This window comes from Poecilia reticulata, chromosome 2, assembly GCF_904066995.2.
Source record: "Poecilia reticulata chromosome 2, P_reticulata-male-v2, whole genome shotgun sequence".
In the NCBI taxonomy this organism is placed as follows: Eukaryota; Metazoa; Chordata; class Actinopteri; order Cyprinodontiformes; family Poeciliidae; genus Poecilia; species Poecilia reticulata.
In genome coordinates, this window is record NC_088831.1 from 31,987,954 (window position 1) to 32,013,940 (window position 25,987).

The 25,987-nt window shown below is 37.6% G+C and overlaps 1 protein-coding gene across 3 annotated transcripts in view; it reads left to right on the top strand.

Annotated features, from left to right (window-relative positions):
• The first annotated feature begins 1,341 nt into the window (after positions 1 to 1,341).
• Positions 1,342 to 25,987, top strand: part of fign (fidgetin) — a 45,787-nt gene continuing 21,141 nt past the window's right edge. Inside the window, exons 1-2 of one of the 3 annotated variants that reach the window (XM_008404025.3) lie at positions 1,342 to 7,777; positions 8,611 to 8,645. In XM_008404025.3, the coding sequence (XP_008402247.2) occupies positions 8,621 to 8,645 (25 nt within the window). In that variant the 5' untranslated portion in view covers positions 1,342 to 7,777; positions 8,611 to 8,620. Of the gene's footprint in view, positions 8,646 to 25,987 lie in introns of all 3 variants that reach the window. The other 2 variants (XM_081603782.1, XM_008404026.3) reach the window with 2 other exon arrangements.

The window sequence follows — 25,987 nt, forward strand, 5'->3', positions numbered from 1 at the left end:
CTCCTGCTTTTTCTGAAACTCCACCTTCAGGAAGTCTTCACAACATCACTCCTCTATTAACTCTATAGCAAAGTTTTCACCAGCGTTGCACTGGTAGCTCATATAATGAGCTCAGTGAATGTGCAGTTCTGTCAGGTGCTTGCTAATTGCTGCTGACTAGTCTGAAGGAGCTGAGTGACGGCGTAATGGGGAAGGGCTGCTGTGTGAGGCATAAGGTTGGAAGCTCAGAAACTGGAGCTCCAAGGAGGAGCTATGTCTTGAAGGTGGCTCTAGGACTACTCAGGCATTTTGCTCAGCTGAATAGTTGCCACAGGAGATTAAATGATTTGTCAAAGCTGCATGAAAGAATCAAGGCAACACTCATAACATTATGTAAAGCTGATTTTCCATAATACTGCCTTTGTAAGTATTCGACATGCAGAGAGAATTGAATCTTTATCGTAGTAGACAATTTCTGCACAACATAATGTTAGATTAAGGGAAAAAAATCATGTAGAAAAAAACTCAGTGACAACCTGGCTTAGGTGGAGATCAAATGACTTGCACTGAAGCATCAGAAGGACAGAAAGGCAATACTGTACTCATGTACAGTATTGAATTTATAGGGGATGTAATGCAAGGCAGATGACATAACATATGATGGAATAAAAGATTAAAAAAAACATGTTTTCCAAATTTAAATTATTGCCAGATAACAACCAGAAAAATCAGAAGGGACATTAAATGTATCATTAACATTGGAAACCTGTTCAAGCAAAGAGAGAAAAAAATAGATAAGCAGAGGAAATACAGTCACAAATTTCTGATAACTATATATAATGTTATTATTATTGTTTTTGTTTTTGATAAAATTGATAAAAAAATATATACACATACCAAATGTATTGCACAAAAGTAGGAAACAAAAATGAACATGATTTTTTTAAGACATACAATTATTTAAATCCATGTTCATCAACTTGTTAAAAAAATTCCACAGTGTGATGGCAGTTGGCTTTTACACAAACACAAAAGCACTTAAGTGTGATGGGCGAAGAGGCACTCAGTTACTGTGGAGCCAGTGAAGCTGATAAAAAGGGAGAGGCATTAATTGAATGACCCTGGCATCACTTGTTTAAATAAGCAGATGTGCTTCAATATCAAAGGCACACAACTGTAGAAAATTGTGTCTTACTGGCTTTTAATGTCTTCGTCTTGGACCATTTTTAAAATGTTGTTTAACTGTTAACTAATCAGCCTCAGTAAAATTATACACATAATGTAAGTGACCTTACAGTGTAGGTCATCTGCAACGCACTGAAAGTCTTTAGATTTAAATTAACTCTTGCTGGGGAATTCTTTAGGGTTAAAATCACACTGATTTACTTTTTAAACAGACTGCTAACAAGCTGTTTTGATGTTAATGTGATTTTATGTGACTTCTGAACACATCAGAACCGAAGAGAAATAAGCGAAGACAAACATAAGGCATACGTGGTGGAATAAATGTTTTAATAGTGGAAAATATCTGAATTCCTGCAGAGGACACACCGTGGCTGCTATGACGGACTCGTCAAAGCAGCAGAGTCTGTCTCTCCTGATGTGGACTTGGACTCAACCTGCTGCTGACTGCAGCTCTGCACTGTCCACTGGCACTCAGCCAAACTATGCATGCTACTATTGTCCTTCACAATCCAAATCTCAAGTTTTCTACTCAATTAAAATGCAACTTTGTAATAACGCCCACATCAGGTGCGGGCTTTAAATACAAGCGATTTATGTGTTATTTGGACCGAATTACAGTGGCAGCTTCTCAAAGTTATTCACAATCAGAAGACAAATCTGAGTCTTCACAAAAGTGTTTTTGTCATGCTTTCTTGCCGACCATATGACACCATGCTGTACAGTATGCCTTGGAGCAGACTTCCAAACAGTCCCGGCATCATCTGGTGTATCTGTCACATCCACAATTACATTATTGCTGTTTCACTCACTCGAGCCACTGTGTCAGAGCTCTCAAAAACCAAACAGATGGAGCTTGTTGGCAACAGAAGGCATGCAAATCATGGATCATTTGATTGGAGATCTTATTTAATTATTCAACCAAGTGGTCGTCTTGGATACAACTCAATACATGCTGCCTACTGTACAATATGTGTACACAACTGTTACAATCTTTATCTAATATGAAAACTAATTGTGTTTTATGAGGAGCATTGTATCGAGCATATAGCAAACATCTAGCAGAGAAAGGGAAAAAAAATTAACTGTTGCTTTTAGTGGTTTACATTTTGGATTTACTGCAGCTTAGTATCTGCAAGCACATATTTACATATTTACAGTCACATTCACAGTACCGGTCTAGCCACATTTAAGTATAATGTTCATTTTATACAAGCTTTATGAAAACCAAGCAGAAAAGCAGGGGGAGAGGCAGCTCTGACAATGAACCTAAATTTCAATCATGTCATACAAGACAAGGATTTCACTCAGTGAAGTAAATTAAATGAAAATTTGGTGTTGGCTGAAATAGTTTGCAGAAAAACAAAATGAGCTGTATTTAACATCCAGGCACAATGTTGAAAAGTGACAATTGCTTATCTCCATGGAGATCAATAATGGCTGCGGGATCATTGTGTAAAGTGTCTGCAGGTTTAATGCAGAAAGGATGTCATTATTATTTTCTTTCTCCTAATGACCATCATTATGCACGGACACTGATTGAATTCCATTTGTTACCTACGTTTGAGCCTGAGTGGAATAATTACCATTTAAGTATCTCCATTAAAATTCATGTTCATACTCAGACCGTCTTTTAAAAATAACTAAAGTATTGAATGAATAGAAAATGCATCAGCTATAACACAGGCTTGCGTTCATACTTCAAGTATAATTACATGTATTAAAGCGTCTCTTCTTTTTTCCCAGTTTGTCCACTTTTGAACAAGAAAAGCAGCTGCTGTTCGGTTGTTATCAATACAGCACACTCTTAATATTTAATTAAAATGGATTGCTGGTAAGTGTGATCAATACTCAACACCCTTTCTAAATTGCTTTTTCAACCTCTTGAGTCACATAGAAAATAAATATGTTCTAATGCTTACATATAAGTCTGTTACAATTCTGCTTTTTTAGATGTGTCACAGGCAAAGCGGTGATTGCGTTGCATTCAGACATCAGCAGATCTTTTTCTGCTGTGCCGAACATGGATGACAGCTTTAAACAAGATTTATTCCCAAAGCAACTCTGTCATAGGTCTATAAGCCTATTTCTTTATCCACTGGGGCATGAATTTGGCAACAACAAAACATGTCACTCCTTGTTTCTAGTTTTACTGGTGGTCATCCTTGAGCCTGTAGTCACCCAAGTGGAAGTAACTATGTTTACGTTGCAGGTACATAAGCAGCCTCCTTCTCAACACAGTCATTTTTCTGTAAATACACAGCCGGAGCAGAACAGCGAGCCGGTGGAGGAGAACGGAGAAGGGATTTAGCCCCACCTAATCAATCACTGACAGATTACTGCTAAAGCTACTTCCATAAACATTAAAGAGGGACAAATGCAGAATTGCAACTGAACAAGTGCTAGTTTTAAGCCAACAGCAGGACTTCCTGGTGATTTATCAAAGTCACTGCCACTGAGCAGCATGCCTGCGTGATTGTAGTTCACAACGGACAGAACTAAGGCACAGAGCTGAAAGGAGTGTTTATGCCCTCAGCTGTGGCACTGTCAGCCTTGTGGAATTTACTGTAAATCACATTGCCTTTATTGCAAGATTTAGTAGCTTATCCTCTTGTGGGCTCTATTCACTTCAAGATGCTCCCTATTAGAATTTCAGCTAGAGTATATACACGCTGATTTAACAAAATAGTTCGAGTTTATCCCATAATAATGATCTGACAGTTGGCAAGCATTTTATTTACACCGATGTCTATTGATATTTTTGGATCATAATTATTCACTTAAACGTAAATTCACAATGAATTAAATAAAATAAATTGTCTTACAATTATGTTGTATATTGACTTCAGCAAAGGATTACAGTATGTAACATTACATATTGCAGAAAAAAATTCTTTAACATGCATTCAAAATCACCGCAAATTTATCAATAACAAATACTTCAAAATAAAAAAGACAGAGTTTCACAGAGGCTACCTTTAGTTGCTACATATTGTCCAGATCATGTAGCAACAGGGAACATATGCCTACATTAGCTCATTGATTTTGAAGCAATTCCTCATTCTGAGCATGCATGTGGTGATGGTGGAGAGGAAAACTCACTTTTCCATGCAGCACATCTCAGGCACAGATGAGATATGCGTTGGCATTGGTTGAGAAATTTAGCTAGAAAATATGAATTTAGCATTAGCACTGCTGCTAAACTTGTCAAGCTTGCTGATATAAACATCTTACATGTGTTCTAACAGAGGTCATGTTAATTCTTTTCTGTAATCACCACAGTTAAGGTGTACCTTTCATTGGCACCAACTACTGAAGAAACTCAACTTGCAAGCAGGATTGATTCCAGAGTTAGTCTACTATTGTTTAAATTAATCTACTATCCCACATTACATTTACAAAGAGGTAGTGCATAACTAATGTTTCACATAAAAATTATTTTACTAGTGCAACGACTCAAATAAGCATTTGAAGAACTATCAACGACATCTGGTCTGTAAATTATTGCATTTTGATTATCTTTTACTCACCATAATATCTGGTACTCTTCAGGCAAATTGTTTTATGGTTGTGACTCGACTAGAGCGAGTGTGCATTTGAGCTCAAAGATCTTTATTCCTGATGAGAAATCATTGACTCTGATGGCCCAGAGATGCAGTACAGCACCTCAGCAAATTATATTGTTTACAGCATCACTCCATGAAAAGTCCCCAAATCGAATTTGATTAACTTGTGTAATGATGGAGAATATAAACACAGACCCAAAGATGAAAAAGCATTATAGGTTTCAGGGCCAGGCCGAGAACTCAACATGTTTTTATTTGTTATGAAACATGATGCAAGTGTAGCTGCTGTGATTACGCTGAGGATCAGTCAATACCTTGACAAACCACTGATCAGGGGAATAAAAACGGTTACGTGAAGATGCATGCTCCGCTGGCTGCTGATGGTTTCTCCGGAGTCAGTGCTTCACTGCCCGGCAACGCTGCTGAAGTGATCCCACGTGAAATAGGATTCAGTAGGCAGAGGGTCAAAAAAAAAAAAAGGAAAAAGTAAGTCACATGCCTTGTAGGCCCCTAGCTTCTTTCCGGGGGAAATGAACAGTTTTGCTGGGTGAGCAACAGGAAAGCGGATATATTCAGTTGTTTTCTTTCTGTCATTCAAGGGCTGAATTTTAATTCTGTTAATTTTTATTACCAAAGTCCAAAAGTAAAAAATGTTGATCTTAAATCATAAAGACAACAGAACAAAAAGTAGAAATATGTCATTTTTTTCTGAAGGTTTTGGCATGTGTCAAAAATTCCAGAATGTGATGGACATGAACTGTGCTCCCTATGGCTGTGTGCGTGCGTGTGTGTGTGTGTGTGCGTGTGTGTGTGTGTGCGGGGGTCTGCATGATGTGTGTATTGACGGGCTGTAGCAAGAGTTCAGGGAGGCAGCTGAGCAAAATAATTTAGAATGTCCTGCCTGCTGACACAAGGACAAAGGCACAGACTGAACATGCCCATATGAGGAAGGAGACAATGGACGTGGCTACACCTGGAAATGCACTGCTGTTGTTTTCACCGTGACCTTCGCAGCACACAGAAATTTTCACAGGCTGTTCCTCTGCAAGCTCGGACGCTCGCTTCTACTTGAGCCATGTGAGCATATGAATTATCTGATGAATGTTGGCGTCTTCTAATGCCCAGCAGCAGAATCTCTGTTCCCTCACTCTTCCTGTCTCTTTGTTGTATAGCTCACTAATATGAAATGCATGGTACTTTAAAATACAGCTTGAGTGGATGTGCTGAAAGTGTCATTTCCAGGTGCAGTTCAGTGGCTGCTCCCTGTCCTGTCTTATGATTTCTCCAAAGAGTTAGGAGAGATGGAATTAGCATGTTGCAGCCAAGGGAGCGCTGAAGGCTGAATCAATGAATCTTTTCCAGGGCCTTGGGTATGGAGATGAAGGAGCATAATGCAACTTTTGGGGCCAAACCTCACATAATGTGTCAAACCAGGGTCTCTTTGGTCTCCCTAGTGTATTAAAGGGACCAACTGTCTCTTTCAAGGTATTCAGTAAAATAAAGAGATCCATCACAATAATGATCATTATTAAGGCATGAGTATAATAAAAATATATCTCACTCTGTAACTGGGTTTTAATTAACCAACACCAGGTCAAAAAGCATACTTTTCACGAGTTAGTGTTTTGCCTGAACATATAATTTCTTGGATGTCTTGCTTTTCTTTAGCTTTTGTTAAATAATGTTCCTGTATAAATCTGCTGTGTATCTGATCTTGCAGCACATGGGTCCCCCACCCTGGTCCCCATGGGCTACTGCAGTCCAGCATGTTTTGGTGTTTCCCTGTTGCTACACACCACATCATTTTTGATTATTTTTTTTTAGCAATGAAAAATGAAAAACACTTTTATATTCTGTGAATGACAATTGTTTTGAATGTAGGACACATTGTTATCTATATGAACCTCAATTCATTGTCCCGCTTACATAATTTTCTTATCATGCAAATGAGTAATTTTGATGAATGCGGACAAAGAGGTCTCCTGTAACATCATAAATCAAATTGTGAGGTCAATGTTGAAAACCCTCCTTCAAAATACGGACAGCCGCTGACAATGGCAATTCTTGACACACGAAGACATCTGCGATTTTTGGGTTTGTTAAAATGGAGTGCTGCTCCACACAAAGAACACCCATTCACCATGTTCTCGACATCTATCAGTGGGCACCACCACCTCAACACAACAGTGGCAAATTCCCATTGACTCCACATGTGTGAAATTACAACACTTGTTCAAAGCATGTGTGTCAAACTCCAGTCCTGGAGGGCCACTGCCCTGCAGCTTTTAGATGTGCCTCTGCTGCACCACACCTGGATAGGATAATTAGGTCATTAGCAAGGCTCTGGAGAACTTATCTACACAAGAACTAATTAATCCATTTCATTCAAGTTTTTTGTACCTGTGGCACATCTAAAAACTGCAGGACAGTGGCCGTTGAGGACTGGAGTTTGACACCCCTGCATTACAGTTTGTGAGCAATTTTTACAAACGTACAAAAAAAAAAAAAATTAGTATGTAAAATGTGGAGGATGGCAAGACATGAGAAGAAAACGTTTTGATGGTGCTTTTATTTGTTTAAATTTTAAAATAAAATCCAAACAAATGTAAGTTCAAAATCATGCACTTTGATTTTTGACTCAAAAAATTGAATCATATGAAAAAAATATATATAGTTTTAAAGATATATATTATTAGAAAAATCTAATAAGTCCTTTTTGGGTTTCTGACGCACAAAATCAAATGACTAAAACACTCACGGGCTGTTGAACATATTTAACTGCTGCCCATTGGGGGTGACTTTCTTTGAATTTGGCTCTCACCGGACGGAACATGCGCAGTGGCGCGGCGTGCTGCCTTCAGTCAGTGGAGCAGCTGTCCAGGATTTGGAATTCCAACATGGCAGAGGCTGTGGTCAGTCTTTCCCTGACTAACTTGGAATGGTTTCAAATCGAGAGCAGCTTCGCTTGATCGCGGCGATTCCCGTGTTCGTCCCTGCGTTCCGCGGATCGATGGTCCCGTAAGCTGTGACTGCCCTGTCACCTCACACAGGTGAGTCCCGCTCCGTCTGCCAGTGATGCGAACAAATTATAGAAAGAGAAACTGAGCAGCTCCGTGGAAGCGCTGAGAGACCGTGCCGCGCATCAGAGGGCTGCAGCGCTGTCCGTCTGCGGACGCGCAATCCTGCGTGTTTCATATATTTGTACTATTATTTCCCACACGAAATGGCACGCATTAGAAAAAAAAAAAAGAAAAAGCGAGGCACATGATTTTTGAAGTTAGAACCTACTTTATTGCCGCGGCACTCTGCGTAGTTTGAGGGCTGGATCCAGGCTTTCTTTTACTAAATAACTTTCCTGCATTGGGAAGTTTTTGCATGTCAGCCTGAATAAAAGTGGCCGCTGGAGCTGCAGGCGGGAGGTTAATAGAAAGATGGGCTGTCATTGCGCTCTTAGTGGGACAACTGCTGGCAAGTAATCTATTTTAAACGTAAAGGGAGGAGGGGGGCTTCACGCTGCTTTAGCCTCTTCCTCTTAATGGGCGGCTTGAAGAATGTGTGTTTTATGTCATCTACAGTGCCTCGCATGCTTCCTATTCTCTAGTTTCAACTCGGCGCAAGAAGTGACAGCCCCTACACTCGCGTCTCTGTCCACGGGATTTTATATATATATTTTTAATTAATTTCATTTTTTTTTCTTTTAGCTTTTCCTTGATTATTCGGCTAAAATGAGCGCCTTAGGAAAAGAACAACGGAGCCTTTTTTTAAGTTGTGAAATCTGATAGCTTAAGGAAGAAAGTGGCTGTAATGAGAAGCGACCTTTGGAATTCCACCTCGTGAAAATTCCGATTCTGCTGTTTTTTCCCCCCTCTCCTTTTGTTTTTAGGCTTGAAGACATGATCACTAGCAGCAGTATTTATGGTAGGCCTATGTTCAATTTGCAATTATCTTCATTGTTCTATTTTTTTGTTATTTGTTATATTTTGGGAGGAGAAAAGCTGTCATTGCAGTATTTTTATTGTCTTTTTTGTGTGCATGGTTCATCCTCATAAGTTTCTTTAACACAGTGTTGGTATCTTAATGATCAGAGATATGAGAGGATGGTGTGTTATTGATTTCAGGCAAATAGCATTTTCAGTTATTTCAATTTGAGTTCACAGAAGCAGTTGCCTTCATTTTAATTTTGCTTGTCGTTTCTAAAAGTGCTGTGCAACTTTTCAAACCGTCGTCCATGCAGAAATCTAAAAACATGGATGCATTTAAATTTGCATTAAGAAACACACATTAAATCCAAATTATTTTTATGCCTTTAGTAGCAGATTGCTACTAAAACATCTTTGTTTTAAATATCATATATTGCTCACCCTAGTTCCTGTTATACATTTTACCAGTTTAATGATACAGAAAAGCTCAGAATCTATTTGAATATTTAAGCTAGTTATTTAGAGTGTAGACTTACTGTTGCATGTTCACAGTTATCAATGTGTAATAATTGCGCTTCAGTTTAATTAGTTGTGATACACACAGAAAAATGACAGTAAACCAAATTAACAATAAAGTCCCATTTAAGTTGACTTTTAAACAAGGGACGACTGTTTTCAGTTGTCTTTCAAACACAAGTCGAAATAAAATCAGATCTGCTCACACATATCGCTTCATATGTCAGGAATAGTTCTCATTCTTTGTTCCTGCGGTAATTATTTGTGACAAGCCAGTAAATGGACACAAAGTCTGGTAGTGGGTGTGTGTGTGTGTGTGTGCGTGTGTATGCGTGTGTGGGGGGAGAGAGAGGTACGTAACAAGTTGTGCGAATTCTCTCCCCCTGCAAACACTTTGTCCTGTGTGAACCTTTTCTCCACCTCCCAGTTATGAACAACTCACTTAATTGTGTTCTTGCAGTTCATTTGCATGTTTTGCTCTGAGAGGAAATTAAACATTGCCATCAGTGAGCTGAAGTGTGTTTTCACTCCTCTTCAAAAAAAAAAAGCTGGATTCCAGCATCTGTCATTCAGTGGTTTAAAAAAAAAAGTACATTACCATCACATTCATTATGTGTAAGTGTTTTGTTGTAATTTGTTTTTTGTAAAGTGGATATTAAATTTGGTTGCTTGTATTTTGAATGTATCGTCCTATTTGTATTTTGCCATGCATGTGTGATGGGTATTTTTATTGAACTGAATTTTGATATTGGCTCCTAAGACTGTAGGAACATATGTGTTCCTGTTTATGTTTTAGTTTGTCCTCCTGTTCTCTGCAAATTTACTGTTTTTGATTTTTAGTGGGTTAATTAAAACAGATGTATTTCAACTTTCCAGTCTCTCATCAAATCCTGAGACAAGTACTGTTTTCAGAGGGGAAAAAAAGCCACAAAAAAGCAACTTTTTAAAAATGTCTGCATGTTAAAAATAATCTGGCATTTCTCACACTTCTCAGTATTTGACCCCTAATAATTAAGAAGTGCCTGAGCATATATTTCAGAGTTCAGTCTTCTGAAGGGCTCCACGCCTGAGCTCCTGCAGAGCGTTAGGCGATTCTTGCAGATCCTTACTTAACCCCAGACACCTCGGATGTGCATAGAAAGAACGCTGGCAGCGATGTTTATTTCTGAAAAGACAACATCTGCGTTAACAATTCCAGCTTCTGCTTGACATGAACCTTAGAGGGGGGAAAAAAAAAAAAAAAGAAAAAAAAAAACGTCGGCAACAGATGCTGAACCCCCCCATGTTTTCGTCACCCTTTTCAATGTTTCACATTTTCTTGTAAAGAGTGATAGCTATTATTAACAAGGTAAAGATATTTGTTTTACTTTTAGGAAGTTGAAGTAACAAAAGAAAATCTTGTTGAAAGACGATTTTCTGGTTCAGTGTTATATAGTCAGATTGGAAGTAAAATATTAAAGTGACTTTAATCAAGTAAGTGCTTGCTTATTTATCTACCAGGAACATTACATTAGTCTATTGTTTCCAGATGCAACAAAGCACAAACAGAAAAAGTCAGCAATGTGCATCCTAAATAAATCTTTGAATTAATAACTTGACATGCCCTTGCTAAGCAATTTAGCGTCTCTAAGTGTTCTGTCTATATTCTAAAGTGTGCAGCATCTCAGGTCCCTAAAAATAAAGGGAAAAAATGTACACAACAGGCGTGACACTTCAACAATGACAATTAAAGGCTAACACTGACGCCGCTGACTGCAGAAGCTTTGTAAATTGATGAAATGTTAAATCTTTTCACATGGATCCATAGAACCGTAACTACAAAAAAAAAATCTCCTCGTAGTGAGTGACTATATTAAATCTGATCAGAGCAGGATTGTCAGCTTTAAGGAAATATGTTAAGTGGGTGTCTTTGCTGTTTTTGTTATATATATAAAAAGAGTCCTCATAGGAGTCAGACTAAAAAAAAAAAAAAAAAACTCCAGTATTTCAACACGTTTCCCCTCCCTCCTCTCTCTTTGTCTATGTCTCTCCTTTTCTTGTTTCCACATCTCTGTCGTTTCCCTCATGGCAGCCTGCTATGTTATCTTTGTGCGTTTTCTCTCTACACTGACAATTCTCGCAGTGATTTAAGTTGGACTGCATTAGAAGGTGGAGGCAGCTGTCTGTTGCTATACTGAGGGACGTGTTTGCTCTACTGCAAAGATGAAGGACCATGAATCCTTGACATCCTCCCTTTTCCTTCCCCTCCTCCTCCTACCACCATCTCATTTAGACACAGTGACTGTCTGCTCAGACTTGTTTTTTTTTTTTTTTTTCCTCTGAGTGACAGCATATGGCATAGACATTTAGAAATGCATGTGCCTACATTTGACTACTTGTAGCTACCAGCCTGTCGTGTAATTCATCCCTTATAGTAAAAGCAAATTACGAATTAATTTTAATTGATTTTACAGGGTAAATAATTGTAGGTTGGATAATAAAACACTAAAATCTGTCCTGTCTGCTTTTAATAGAATTTTATAGAGTCCAGCAAAAAAAAGAAATGTAGTAGGAGAACACTGCAAATTTTTCTGAACTTAGCAACAGTACATGTATGAAAGCCTTTCCGTTCCAGTATCTGTTGAATTCCATTACAAGAACATGTCTTTCTGTTTAATGACACACTGTTTAGGTGGTCACCTGAAACCAGCAGCAATGCTAAAGATAAATGGACGGCTTGCCAAAATGCATTGAAACTATGACTGAAAATCTGTGCTGTTCCACTGAATACTGATTTCTTATCTCTGTCAAAGTGAAAATATGTCTTCTGTTTTTAGAAATTCATATGAACTAGTCTCCTTTGCGTTATTTGATCCTCTGGAAACATTGCACTTTTTTTTCATCATTTTTCCCATTTTCTGCAAATGAAAGCCAGAAATTCTTATATTTTTATATGAAAGGTAAAAAATGATTCTCACCGAAACGCATACCTAAAAAAAAATAAATAAAAAAATAGGGGAAACCAGAAATTTTAAATTAAAGCCGTTATTTATTTTTAGAGCTGTATTATATAGTAGAAACGGGGTAAATGTGAGATTTTTAAGTTGGGATAAGCGTGTGTAAATTCCAAAGTATCATGGTAAAAACACAGAAATGTAAAAACAAAAAAAGAGAGAAAAGTATAACAGCCTTATTGCATTTGTTTTAAAAAGGAAACTTTCATAAAGTTGTAAAAATATATATTTTTTATAAATGTATAATGCTGTAATTTGCAAGCTATTTGTACAAACAGGCTTTAACTAAAATGTTGCAAGATTTACTAGTAGTTTTTAAGATAGGTATTTTTTTTTTTATAAAATAACACAAATATGACAATCTGAAATTAGCTGATAAACTACTGGGCTATCTGTTTGAGTTGTCTGCCTGCAGGCAGCTGCATAACCCAATAGTGTTTGTGGCTTATCAGCTGTAGTTTTTATGTAGCGTTGCTTTATTCCAGAATATTTCAAAACGGGGCAATTTGCATTAGCAGGCTTTCGCCCAGCTTATCGGCAGTGCACAGCAGCAGATGATTCGGCGACGGTTCTGTGTGAATGTGTGTGAGAGCAGTTAATGTTAAGTTTTTGCAGAGTTGACATTTTAAGCTGTGTTTAGCATGTTATTTTAGCAGTTACCATACTTGGCGGACAGCAGTCCTCTGGTGTATTCCTGAGAGGAAGTAGACATTTTCCTTAACCCTCTGATGCATAACTGGGTCCTTTTGGACTCGGTGAGGTCATCTTTTTGCAATATCTTTGTAATGAAAAGTTTTCATCACTTAATATTCCAGGTATTCCTCAAGAAATATGTTACTGATATCATGCAATTCAAATTTTTAATTTATCTTTTATATATTTTAAGAGATTTAAGAGATTTCCACGTTGGCCAAACAGCCCAATTGGTCTTTGCAAGTGAGGAAAAAGCATACGAGTCCTTTTCTAAGCCAGCTGAACTGCAGTACACAGGAAAGGATGTGGATGGTGACATTCTAATCACTGTGGCGCTTTTTCTGGCATCTCATTAAAAGGTCTTGGAAAAGTTTAACTGTTTTAAACTTCCATTACCTTTTATGTACAACATCCGACCTGAGCTAGTTCAGCTCTGGTCACCATTGCTTTCCTTTGCTTAAAACAAATAGTCCACACATGTGATCATATATTTTCCATATTTAAAAGAAAACGGCATCCTTACAGAATGCAGGGTTCATTGTGATTATAACAGTCCCACAAAGTGTGTTGCATGGGCAGGGCTGCTTTATTCAGGCCACTGGCTGGCGTATTATTTACTCAAAGTGCTGCATTTGTTGCCTCAAAAGCCTTGTTCCTTCCCCTTTCCAACATGCTGAAACGGAGGCTTTGTTTCATCTCCCTCACATGAGGTGTTTCTGCACTCATAAGAAGACGAGGCAGCTCAGAGCCTGCTGGGGATTGGCTAGAATAGACAATCCCCAGGTGTACCAAACTAGGTTTAGCACTAAGGCTTTTAATCTGGACTTGTAGGAGATTCATGTGCATTCATAGATTCGCCTCTGTAATTATCATATCCCCTGTGGCAGCCAGAGAGACGTTTGCCTAAATCACTGATGTCCTCATTACACTGTTTACATTTTAATTAGTGATGCAAAGTTCTAGATTTTTTTTTTTCTTGTCAAGTGACCAAAATAAATGGGCATTTTATAAGTACTTATTTAGCTAAAAACTGCAGTTCAAATGTGTATTCAATGTATAATTAAGACTGATTATTTTAGATGCTTCATAATTTGCAATGGCAGTCTTTTTTTTAACATCCTATTCAAATAGTTTTATAATCCATGTTTGTACATTCTGGCAGTTAGCATCGTTTGTATGTTGTTGCACTCGCATGGACTGAATGCAGGAGCTGTCGACGGCTCCGGATGACAGCGTGAGCATTTTATTCACCTGTATGAAATGACTACATGTCCAAATCTGATTCCACACCTACAATTTTCATCTTTAAACAGATGACGTCTTGTCACTCTTAGGGTGCGAGGACCCAACACTCTTGAGTATGATTAACAAATTCTACAATTTAGCGACTTTTGAAAATAGCTCCCACTTTGGGCTGTCATTGTCTGCCTGAGTACTGTTGCTTATCACTGAATAACCTTGGTGAGGAGAGGCCACTGTTCCTGTCCTTCTTTCAAGGTGTTCTTTTTTTTTTGTAAAAAACTGTTATTGTGAAAAAGCAAGCCTTTCATAGGATTATAGAAAAATAATTTGATCTTCTTTGTCTGATTAATGTGGTAACTGAATACATCATTGCAGAGAAATAAAAAAAAGTGTGTGCAATTAATGAGTAAAAAAAAATATGAATTGAAATTTATTTGTTAGCTGTAGGCAGATGATTTTTTTTTATGTTATAACGTCAGATAAAACTACCACAGTTTCATGATATCACAGTTAATACAGAAAACATCAAAACCAAAAATGTGTAACATGAACTGGCAGCTTTCAGCAGAAAAATGCAACATATTACTGTTCTACTATTTTTTTATTAGGAAACATTGGATAACCACATTCCAAATTTAGTCATAGATTGCCAACTATATTTTTAAAACATTATCTACTTGATGAGATTGATGAGGGGTGTTTAAGTTTTTCACCTGCATGACCATCGATAGTCCCCAGCATCCAAATTTGTTTGCTTTGCATGAGGGAAAAAAAATATAGAAACCTTCTTTCAGCTTGCTGACCGGCAGTGTGCAGCCACAGTTCAGAGGTTGTAAAGGAGATGTGGGAGTTGAAAATGAACATCGACATTGCGGAAACTTGTAGGGAATTTGACTTGCATAACATCACCAGTTAGCTTTAATGTGGACTCTTTGAACTTACCTGTTCTTTTGTACTAATTTAAATTAATCTATTTCAAAGTATCTCCTTTATTTATGAGGACACTTGAGAGAGCTGTCTTTTGATTCCTTTAAAGTTTAGACAGGAATAATGACTCGCTTTGAAAGTACTGTTTGTACATTACACCGAATCACTTTGCGGTTCTAGTAATGGTCTATTATACTCTTATAATTCATGTATTAAAATACATGCTTGGATTAACTTTAACATCGACATTCAAAAGCATGCGTGTGAATATAAAAGCTCATCTTTTGACTCGTTATCTTCCTCCGATTTATAACCCCCCCTTCCCCTGCTACCCCCCTCCACCGCTAATTGTCTTAAATATCAATTTGAGACAATTAGCTGAAGCGCTGATCAGATGAGATGTGAGCGATCAGTGCTTTTCTCAAAGTTCTTAGTGATCCATTCATCCTCTGTGGTGTTGGGTGGCTGACAGGTTGGCACCATGCCAGGCGCGAGCAGAGGGAGCCTCGAGTGCCAGCGACGAGAGGACGGGTTGGGGTTTGCCTGATGGTGTAGAGAGGAGGGGGACGAGGATGCCTGGAGGGAATAGAGGGAGGGATAGATGGGTGTGTGTGTGTGTGTGTGTGTGTGTGTGTGTGTGTGTGTGTGTTTCTGTGTGCCGTCATGGAGGTTTAAGGTGTCAGGCTATGGCGAGGCAGCTGGTGTCTACAGTGGCATGGTGACATGACCATGCCAGTCTGTGCTGAAGAAAGGCTGGGCGGTAGGGCATGTAGATAAAGAAAGGAAACATATTTATTTGCTTGTTAGGTATACCCATGTCGGTTTCAGAAATCAAGATGACCCACTAAGAATTTTAATTTTTTTTTTTTTTTTTTTTTTTCCGCCGATTTCAGGTTACTTTAAAACTTTGACATGCCAGTAGCAATTTACACTAATTCCGATTTCTCTTTCAGAGCTACAAGGGGAAATACAATTAGTGTTAATTTTTTTTTCTTGCTTTCCTGCAGTGATATTAAATCACATCTTGTCGCTATGTAAGATAGAAAACAGGCTTTCACTATTAATTTAAAACAAAAGTAAAAGAGAAGCAAACGTTGCTGTTAGTGTGGCCTATCATAGTCAAAAGAGCAGGTTCCCTGTGGATTCCCTAAAGACTGCAGATGCTTGCTTTAACATCTAGTTAATAGTTTGTTTACACTGGTCCGAATCAGTTCATAAGTTTGTTAAACGTAACTTTCTTGGGTGGCTTCAGTTCCTTTTCAGACGGAAATCTCCAAGCAAACCAAAATCGTACAATACAAACCCTATATGGCACCAGTCACATTGACCAATACACAGCTTTCAGTCTGTTTATTGGTCAATGTGACTGGGTCGGGAGTACCAAATGTAAATGCGACAAGATGATGTGATGTTCTAAACCAGTAGAGGTTAAAATCATGTAATTGTTGTGATTTCTGTACAGCTGAACGCAGAAATATCTGAGGTTTAAACTGTATTATTTTGATAAGACCTCTTGATAATTGTCCAACATTGTTTTTTGTTTTGTTTTGTTTTTTTAATTTGCTTTCTTTCTCAGATCCCTTAATTAAACACAAACCTGGCTACAGAAAGACATTTGGCCTAAACTTGCAGCATACACCTAAGAGTTTGTTTAAAAACCTCATTGTGTTTTACTTTACGAACGCACTGATATTACCAAAAATCTGGCAACATCTACAAATCGAGTTTAAAAATGATATGGAGCAACTTTGCTGTCCTCCATTCAGCCTTCCTATTATCTGCTTAAATTGACTTTTTTGAGCTTTACATCATGTTACATTGTTATTCCCTTATCGAAAACATATCTGAAGTGTTGCCTTGGATCCTTTAATGCATGTTTGAGAAATCCTTCAGTTTCCCTTGGCAGCCATTTAGATGTGCAAAATGCCTGGGTGGAACCAGCGCCGCCTTTGAGACGCAGCGCTACACTTTCCAAGCTTCCAAGCTTCTGCCTCACAGAGCAGCCCTTCCCCTTCCCCTGCCCCGCGATTCCCCTGTTCAGTTCCTTCAGACTAGCCAGCCAGCAGCAATTAACAAACACCTGGTGGAACTGCGCATCTGCTGAGCTCATTATCGGAGCTGCTTCTTAATGCAATGCTAGTAAGTTTGTATGTTAAAGGGTTAATAGAGGAATGCTGTTGTGATGACTTCCTAAAGATGGAATTTCAGAAAGAGCAGGAGTTTTTATAGAGACAAAGGGACCATCTCAATGTGTTAAAATACAACGTTAAATTTCTTTTGAGTCGTATAACAACTGATGTTGACATTGTTACTTGACTGTGCTATAAAATGCCCCTTTAAAGTTTTGTTCTCTTGCTCACAGGCTAAATAAGTCAGAGTATCATACAATAGTATTTTGCTTTAAATAACTTGTTCCGCTGTTCATGTTTCCTCTGGCTTGATTTTGAATCACCTCAACAGAAACTAAAAAAAAATAATCAATGTTTAAATGTCTTCTATCAGTAACGACATTTAAAGTGAAGAGTGTTTCTGATGTCTGATTGTTGTTAGATAACTTGTGTTGACTGATCTGAGAAATGTAGTGTTTTCCAGGTCCGGACTATTGCAGCTCCAGTGATGTACTGTAGTCTTTTGTGTATTTGAATCATTTCTGAACATGTATTTTTTTGATGATCCCTTTTAGCGTCCACCCCATATTTAATTAATTCAATTGAGGGGGAAAAAAAATGAGCACTGGAGGGTTTTCAGTTGTCGGTGTGCTTTGTGAGGGTTGACACTTCTTTTGTGTTCATTATCAGGAAATCACCTCAGGGAGTTGTGTTGACTCGTCGTAGCTGCTACTGAGGACTTCCATTGTAAGGACCTGGGAAGTCGGGGTGGAAATACCAAGTTGTGGCTTTTGCTGAGAAGAGCTAAACATGGCTTAAACTCTCGCGTTCATGGAGGAAATAAATCCATTTGTCCTTTTGACCGGTCCTGCATGTTGTTTGTTCTCCAGCATGTAACATTAAATCTGCAGAGTAATAGAGCTGTGCAGCGCATCTTGGCCAGTTAAGTCACATATTTTTATTTTATTTATTTTTTCACTCTGTCAAACAATTTAACTACAATTTAGCTTGTTTTTTTTTTATTTAGTTTTTTTCCCTCGCTAATATTCCCTTTTATCAGGGGAAAATGTGTTTATACTACATCATTCTCGGCAGTATTTGCTCTGCACATGGTTTAAAGCAGCCGTTCTATAAAGTGCAGAACAATAGCAGACTCATTTACGTGGAGCGTGATATTTTTGCAGCCCAAACTCTGACTGCATCGCCTCTCCCACATCTTTAAATGGATCCCATGAGTCTTCAGCTCTGTTGTTTCCATTATTCATTTCAAAACTTCCACGTAGCACGAAGAGGCTAGAGGGGTGAAAAATAATTTTGTGTCTGGAAAAAAAAAAAAAAAAATTGATGTAAAGCAAAGTCACTGCTTTATGCAAAGTGTGGTGTGCCTTGGGAGAATGTGAGCTGTTGCGCTGTAGGAGGAGGGAGCGCCGTTTGGAAAAAAGGGATGGACTGTGTGCATGTGTGTCTGCGTGCTGCTGTCAGTCTGTCAGTTAGGCCTAATGCGGCTCCCCAGAGGTACCTGGGGGAGACCCATCTAGCACCCAGTAAGCCCTCGCTGGCGGGCGAGTGGTGACAACGGGTTCCCACTGAGAGGGGAAGTGTCATAGTATGTATGTAAACTAGTGACAGATGACTGGAGACATGTGGCCTGTAGACACTGGGCCTGCAAGTAAAACAGTTTTTCCTCTTCGGCTTTCTTTTCCGTCTTCCCACTTGAGACTTCAGCAAGTGGGCATCGGGTTCCGACAACTGGGCTGTGTGCGGTGACAAGTCAAAGATGTGAATAAAAAAAAGGATGCAAATCATTTGGCATCAAAAGCCATATGCTATGCGCAAAGAGGGAAAAAAAAAAGGTTTTGAATCCTTTGTAAGACTGCATAAGAAGGAGTGAGGAGTTTTTAGCGTGCAGTGCTTCAGGCTGCTTTTCTAGGCCACAGGTCATGTAGGTCAGTGTTACACTCCCTGCAGCCTCACTTCAACCCTTGGTCTGGAAATAGAACATGCAACGTCACCCAGCCAGGAGGGAGGTAGATTCCAAACCTCAGCGGCCACAGGCTACACATGTGGAATCTGCTCGTGTAGTTGACCCCGAGTGTTTGAAACTCGGAGTGCTCCCAGTAGGATATTGTTTCTTCATGCATACCCAAATGAACAAGGCTGCATGAATTGCCTTGTACAAAGTGGATGAGTATCCTTTCAGTTCACCGTTTGGCTGTTCACAACTCATCAAGGGAGCATGCACTACCCACAGGCAGATTTATTTAACAGTTTATTTAACGGTAAGCACCTAACTCGTAACAAAGGCAAAAACCAACGAAATAAACAGAGGAGTAAATGATTTTTTTTTTCTTTTTTATAATGCCGTTTTTCTGCCAGGAGGCCGTTTGCCCACTTTCCTTTATAAACATTCAGCGTATCACAGGGAAAGCTGCCAAGTGCAAGGCAGACACAAGGCTGTAGTAAGGAAAACATACAAGTCGTGCGATGAGACGCCATGAAGCATTAGGATTGTGACAATGCATGTTGCTCATGACATGAGATGATTCATGATGTCGGGTTAAAGATTCTGAAAATATTTCAGTATTATTTGGAAACTAAAAATTCCTCTGCTTTAAAATGAAAATTGCTTTAAAGACAAGGTTTGTTTCTTATTAGAAATCAGCGTAACAATAGTTGATCTGTTTTTATTTAACCTTTGGCTTTGTACCAATTTGGGATTTCAAATGTTATTTGTGCCTCTTTTCAATGATCAGTAAACATATCTGTTAGCATTACATCAATCAAAACCTTAAAACATGCATGTTTCTACTGGTATCTACCAAAGATTTATTTCCTTAGTGGTGAGCTCCCAGTCTTTGAGGTTGAACGGTTTTCTTTTCGTCATGTCAATCTTTAGGATTCACAGATTCAATTTAGCACCGTGGCTTGGCCACTCCAAAGATATTGCTTAAAATCAGAAAAAGACAAATTGGTCAAACAAAACAATTAAGCCTAAATCTGCCAAGGGTATTAATAATTTTGGTCTTAATTTTAAAGAAAGAGTTCAGTCTAGTTTGAATATTTTATATTGTCATTTTTATGTTTGTGTAATTCTAAGATTTTTAGATTTATTTATTTTTTTCACAAATGAAAAATATCTCAGAAAGCTCACTTTGTACTCCATAGACTCTCTGATGTAGAATTAACAAGTTCAGTTTTAATCAATATAAGAATTTAAAATGTTTAACTTCTGCTGATCAAATGCACATGAGACTGCAAAATTTACTTTGGCACCAACAAGGAGCATCAAATCAGATGATAACTTTGAGATCTGCTGTCACTGTAATCACTAGCTATTTCTGCAGTTATAAATTGTTCATACTTTCCCTGTTCCTTTGTTTTGTTTTTCTGTGTCAAACAATTTATAAGTGGTTGAGACCTCAGCCCAGCTTGTAACTCTCAACTTATCTGGGGATCATTCCAATTGTTTACGCTTATTCTTATTACTAAAGTTGTGGAAGGACCAAATGTGCTCATTGAGACATTACTTTCTTGTCTTCCTCCTTTCTACCAGCCCTAAAACAGACTTTACATTTCTAACCTAATTATATATATATATATATGTATATATATGTATAAATAAAATAAATATACATAATATATTTTTATTGTCAATGTTTATTAAGGAAAATATTCATAAATATTCCATATGAAAATAAATTGTTCAACAATGTATTAGACATTCAGTAAGAACAGAGGTTCTCAAATTGCTTTTTTTTTTTTTGTGAGATTCAGCACTGACAAGTGATGGGTTCATCTCTGCCAATATACAAACATCAAATACACAATGCACAGTTAAGTGCACGTTTTTGGCTGAAAACTAATGTATCAGGCTAATTTTGTCAGGATTTGTGTGTGCGTGTGTGTGTGTGTGTGCGTGTGTGTGCGCCTTCTCTTTCTTACACAATAGGACGATTTTCAGGAAGAATTCGCAAGAGTGTTTACCATAACATGACAATCACCAGGGGGAATTAAGATCTTTCCTAGAAGCAGCCACTTGATAGAGATCTGTATGTCGAAGCAACGGCTCAGCTTTCTATCCATGGAAGTAAAATCAATCAGCACTGATGAGTTCATGCTCCAACAAATATATGCGTGCCACACTGTTTATTGTGACTTCCAATAGTGCTATTGTGCTATTCTTTAGTCCACGTGGTGCAAGGAGCCAATTCGCATTTAAGCAATGGGTGACCCTTGGTTGTGTATATTGATGACTGGGATTTGTTTCTTAATAGAATTGTGTCTAATTAATTAGCTTTTAATTGGTTGAATTCTGAACATGCAAATGTAGCACATTGTGGAACTGTCATGTTTTTAAAACCACATAAAGAACTGCACATAATGAAAAGGAGGAAATCCGTTCTCTTACTTGTAATTTATTGTGCAGGACTTTGAGTCTTACCTGAGAAATGGATGGATATTACAAAAAGGCTGTGTTGAACAAAGAAAACAGAGACATATTTGAAATGTGCTCCTCTTGATTTCTGTTAATTATCTCATTTATTTTTCACAATTGCTTTGTGACACAAATTGACCCTTTTTCTTTCCTTCATTTCATAATCTATTAAGGAATGCTGCGGAATAATTTTCTTTGCACATCTCTCATTTGTGTGAAGGCTCTGAACTCTCTGAAGACGCTGGTCTCTTTTCTGGCCGCCTCACAGTGATTTACAGTTTTCATTGTCCTCTTTGTACAGTTTTATTCAGCTCTACAGTATATATAAATACATTTTGCAACACAGTTTAAATAAGTGCTGCATATATTTTTTTGTTTTTCAATTTTTTTTTTTACATTTCCTGAAATTTCCAGAATTATGTTAAATTAAATAGATTATCATTTTATTTAGTTTTGCACTGCAGACTCCAACATGTTGGTAAATAATGCTGCAAGTAGACAACAATTATGCTAATGAGCTCTAGGAATATACCTTTTGCTAATAACTAAATATGCTGCAAACAGCCAGGTCTGCACTGTGAGGAAAAGTTGAAGTAGCCACTAAAAGCAAAAATTAAAGGTGAAACTACATATTTGTTTTTTTGTATAATGATAATCTTAATGAAATGGTAACATAATGTGAACAAAGAGGAGCCTGCACATTGAAACTGTGCAGCATTCATTGCTAACGTTTCAAGCCTACCTGGATCTTTGTCGGGTCAGAACAGTGAGACAAACTCACACAGACGCACTCCGTAGTGGTGATACGTTTTAGGTGTGGAGCCGCAACAGTCAACAATCTGGATTAAAATTGAAATAGATGCATCTTCCTTTTTATACAACAGGACAGAGTACTAATTGCATAAATATTTAAATTGAATTTTTAAAAAGTGTGGTTTCCTTGAATGGCAAAATTAATTGCACACAAAAAGCAACAGAAAAATCTGAAACAGGAAAATTAGAGAAAAAAAAAACCCAAGACCAATTCAGAACAACGAATTAGTAACATTTGTTAAGATTTTACTGAGAGATTTAAAAAATATATATTTTATTGCTAATGCATTAATTTGTACATATCACTTACCACTAATAAAATAACATTTAATTTGTGTACAAGTTGAACAAATGTACTCAAATTCACATCAGACTTTATTGATTAAAAAACTGTTGTGTTCTTGATTGGAAATGGGGTCTGCTGTGTGAAAATATGAAACAATTGTTGCTTTTGTTTAAAGCAACAATTTCTTTATTTTTCATCTTCTTCCAAGCGTTTAGATATGTTCAATTCCAACAGACCTCAGTGAGAAGGCTGGACGATTTGCCTCCTTACAATGTACTGCTACAAGACTTAGGTCAATTGCAACGTATGTGTTCTGCTAGCCTAGCTTTTAATTGTTTTTGGATTTTTTTCAACATAGTCCAACCAATGGTAACATGGTGGCCCAGCTGTTTTCACTGATGTTTTACAGTGAAAGGGGGCTTGGTTTGATTCTCAGCTTTGGGATCTTTCTGTATTGAGGTTTTATATATTTTTTTCTCTTTGTACAATTTCCATCTGTAAGTGAAATTGCACATGAATCATTTCCATTTCTTGGTGGATAATTTAAAAATGTTCTGTTTTTAACGGAAACGGGTCAGATTGCTTAACCAATTGTTGTGAAAGATATATTGTTTTTTTTTTTGTTTTTTTTTTATTATTATAAAACAAAAAAAAACAAACAAAAAAATTTCACATTATCTATTCCCATTTTCTTCCACCTTACGTTGGTTCAGTCTGACTCTTTTTGCTTTGGAAAGTTTTTGTCATCATAATGCTTGGTCATTGTTCTGGAAGTATTTCACCATGCAGAGAAAACTTAGTGATTTAATCTTGATCAGCTTTTTTTAAATCATAGCAGCAGTTACACTGCTCTCATGAGTCACAGTCTTAGGTCTTTACTCATTCTCTACATTTTTACAGCTAATGATTCATAACATATGTTGACAATATCAATAGAAATACAATTCTTAGAATTTCTCTGAAGTCTGATCCAGAATTGTCCGGCATTCTGGGGGATGTTTGCAGAGGAAAACATTATTCCTCTCACAGCTAGAGTTTAGATTTGTGGCCTGGGCTCGACCTAAAATTGGGGCTGGGTCAGGCCAAAAGTATTTGCTTGATGGTCAGGTCAAGTTTGGGCTTCTGTGACGCGTGTGTAGGGCCTACAATACATGCAACGCATACAGCCAAATGAGAATGTGTAATTTAAGTTGTGTGTATTTATTATAGACTTAATAATCACACGTCCCAGAAGATTTGCACTTGATTTGCCCTTCAGTTACAACAATCAACACAATAGAGCTGGAAGATGTTAGACAAAACTGAAATCTTGATCTTGTTTGTGTTTGGTGAGCAGCAATTGCAGCTTTGAGTTAACTCTCTGACCTACTTGTGTTTTTATTCTTGAAGGATTTCCATTGTATACTCTCACGTGAATACCTGATGTCACAGGTCCAGTGGTCAGTAGAGAAACAATTGAGTTGGAGCCTATGTCAGGAAAATAAAAAATAAATAAAAAATCTGATTGGCATGTGAAGAGTCACACACAGCCAGTGTGTCTAGGCCTCAAGAGTATGTGGTGCCGCTAACAAGAAACCATAGAAAGATGACTGCAGCCAGCTACTCCAATATCAATAATTTAGAAATTGCTCAAGAGCATGAGCAGGTTCTTGGGACTGAATTAGGTCATCCGTAGTTATTATTGCATGTCATGTGCGCATTACGCCTGTTATGATGTCAGTTATCTTTCTGCTTCACCTTCCAATTCATTTTTCCATATAAGATAATTCTTTGAGATGAATTACACAAACTAAAAAGAGTCCTAACTGTGCCTCAGTTTTGCGTTTGATCTAGGACGGTGATCCAGTTTTTTTTTAAGTAAGCACTACAAATGTTGAAACTTTGTCCTGTGTCTGAATATTTCTATTCACATTGAAATAATTTCTGAGACCATTATCTGCTCGTATGGCTGGCAGAAGCTAATGCTGAATGAGTGAAGTGACTATTCCTTGCATCAGTCACCACAATGACTTATGCAACTTTTGTTCAATGGTTTTCTCTGGATCACGACTTTGACACCCTCTGTATCCACCACATGAGTTTTCAGAGCTGTGGCAGGAATAGGTAATTCGGTTTTCCAGCAATAGTTTTTCTTTGATCTTGTGTTTGCAACAAATTGAAAATAAGCTATTGTCATGGTGTAACACACAATAATTATTCTTAAATGTACCCAAAATATCCACTTTGAACTTTTTCTAGCACGGTTTATTCTTTCTTTTTGGTAATAGAAGTTGAGGTAACATCACACCAAATGTTTGAGAGAGCAGTCTGTAAATCAGGGTTTCATTACTGACATTTTATACTACCTTTAGCATATTGTTTTAAAAATTAGTGGGACAAAGCATAAAGCAAAAAAAACTTTGCTGCCATATAGCTACTGATGACTGCTCAGGGACATGTTGCCCTTTTTTCAGGTTTAATAAGACATCCTCAATTGGTACAAAACAAGCCAAACTGCAAACAAACAAAGTGGGCAAAATGACCAGGGTCCACCGACTGAATGAAAATGGCCAACAAATTTCAAATGAAAATCTTGTCCCCTTTAAATAACTCTAAACCATTTCTTGTTCCTCTAACTTCACTTTTCTACACCTCATTAATACTGAAAATGGCTAACTTTAAAATTTCTATATTCAGTAAAACTTTCTAAAACGAACAGTGTCCTCATTGTATGGATGTTACACTCAGGTTTTTTTTTTTCATGTTTTGCATATCGTAATGACGGAAAGGGCAAATTGTTGCGCTGACCCTTTTTAAGCATCATGCTAATTAATTTCCTTTAATTAGAATTTAATGGGTAAAAGTTTTGGGACATTTATGATTTTCTGGCTCTTTCTCTAAGTGCACACGTGCATCATAAGGTGCTTGAGGGCACTTGACTGAGTCTGTTGGGCAACAGAATAGGAGTGTACAGTTTTTTGTCTTTGTCAAACTGGATCTTTGTAAGCTCAGTCACTTCCCATTCCTGTTTAGCTTGTGTGTTGGTGTCTGGCAGCATGGCGCCAAAGAGACGTACAGTAGAAGTGGCTGATGAGTAAACAGATATCTAGTATCAGGATTGCACAAACACAATCATGTCAGAGATTGTATTTATTTATTTGGATAGATGTTTTTACCATTAGTTTTCACTTTTTTCTCTTTATCTTTGGAATTCAAGTCAAAACTACCAAGCATACAACACTGTCACATTTGTTAAATGAAACCTGAAATCTTCAATGCCTTTTCTTACAAATATTGTGATGCTCTTTATCCAAAACACAACCAGGACGATGAACTTTGAAATAAAAA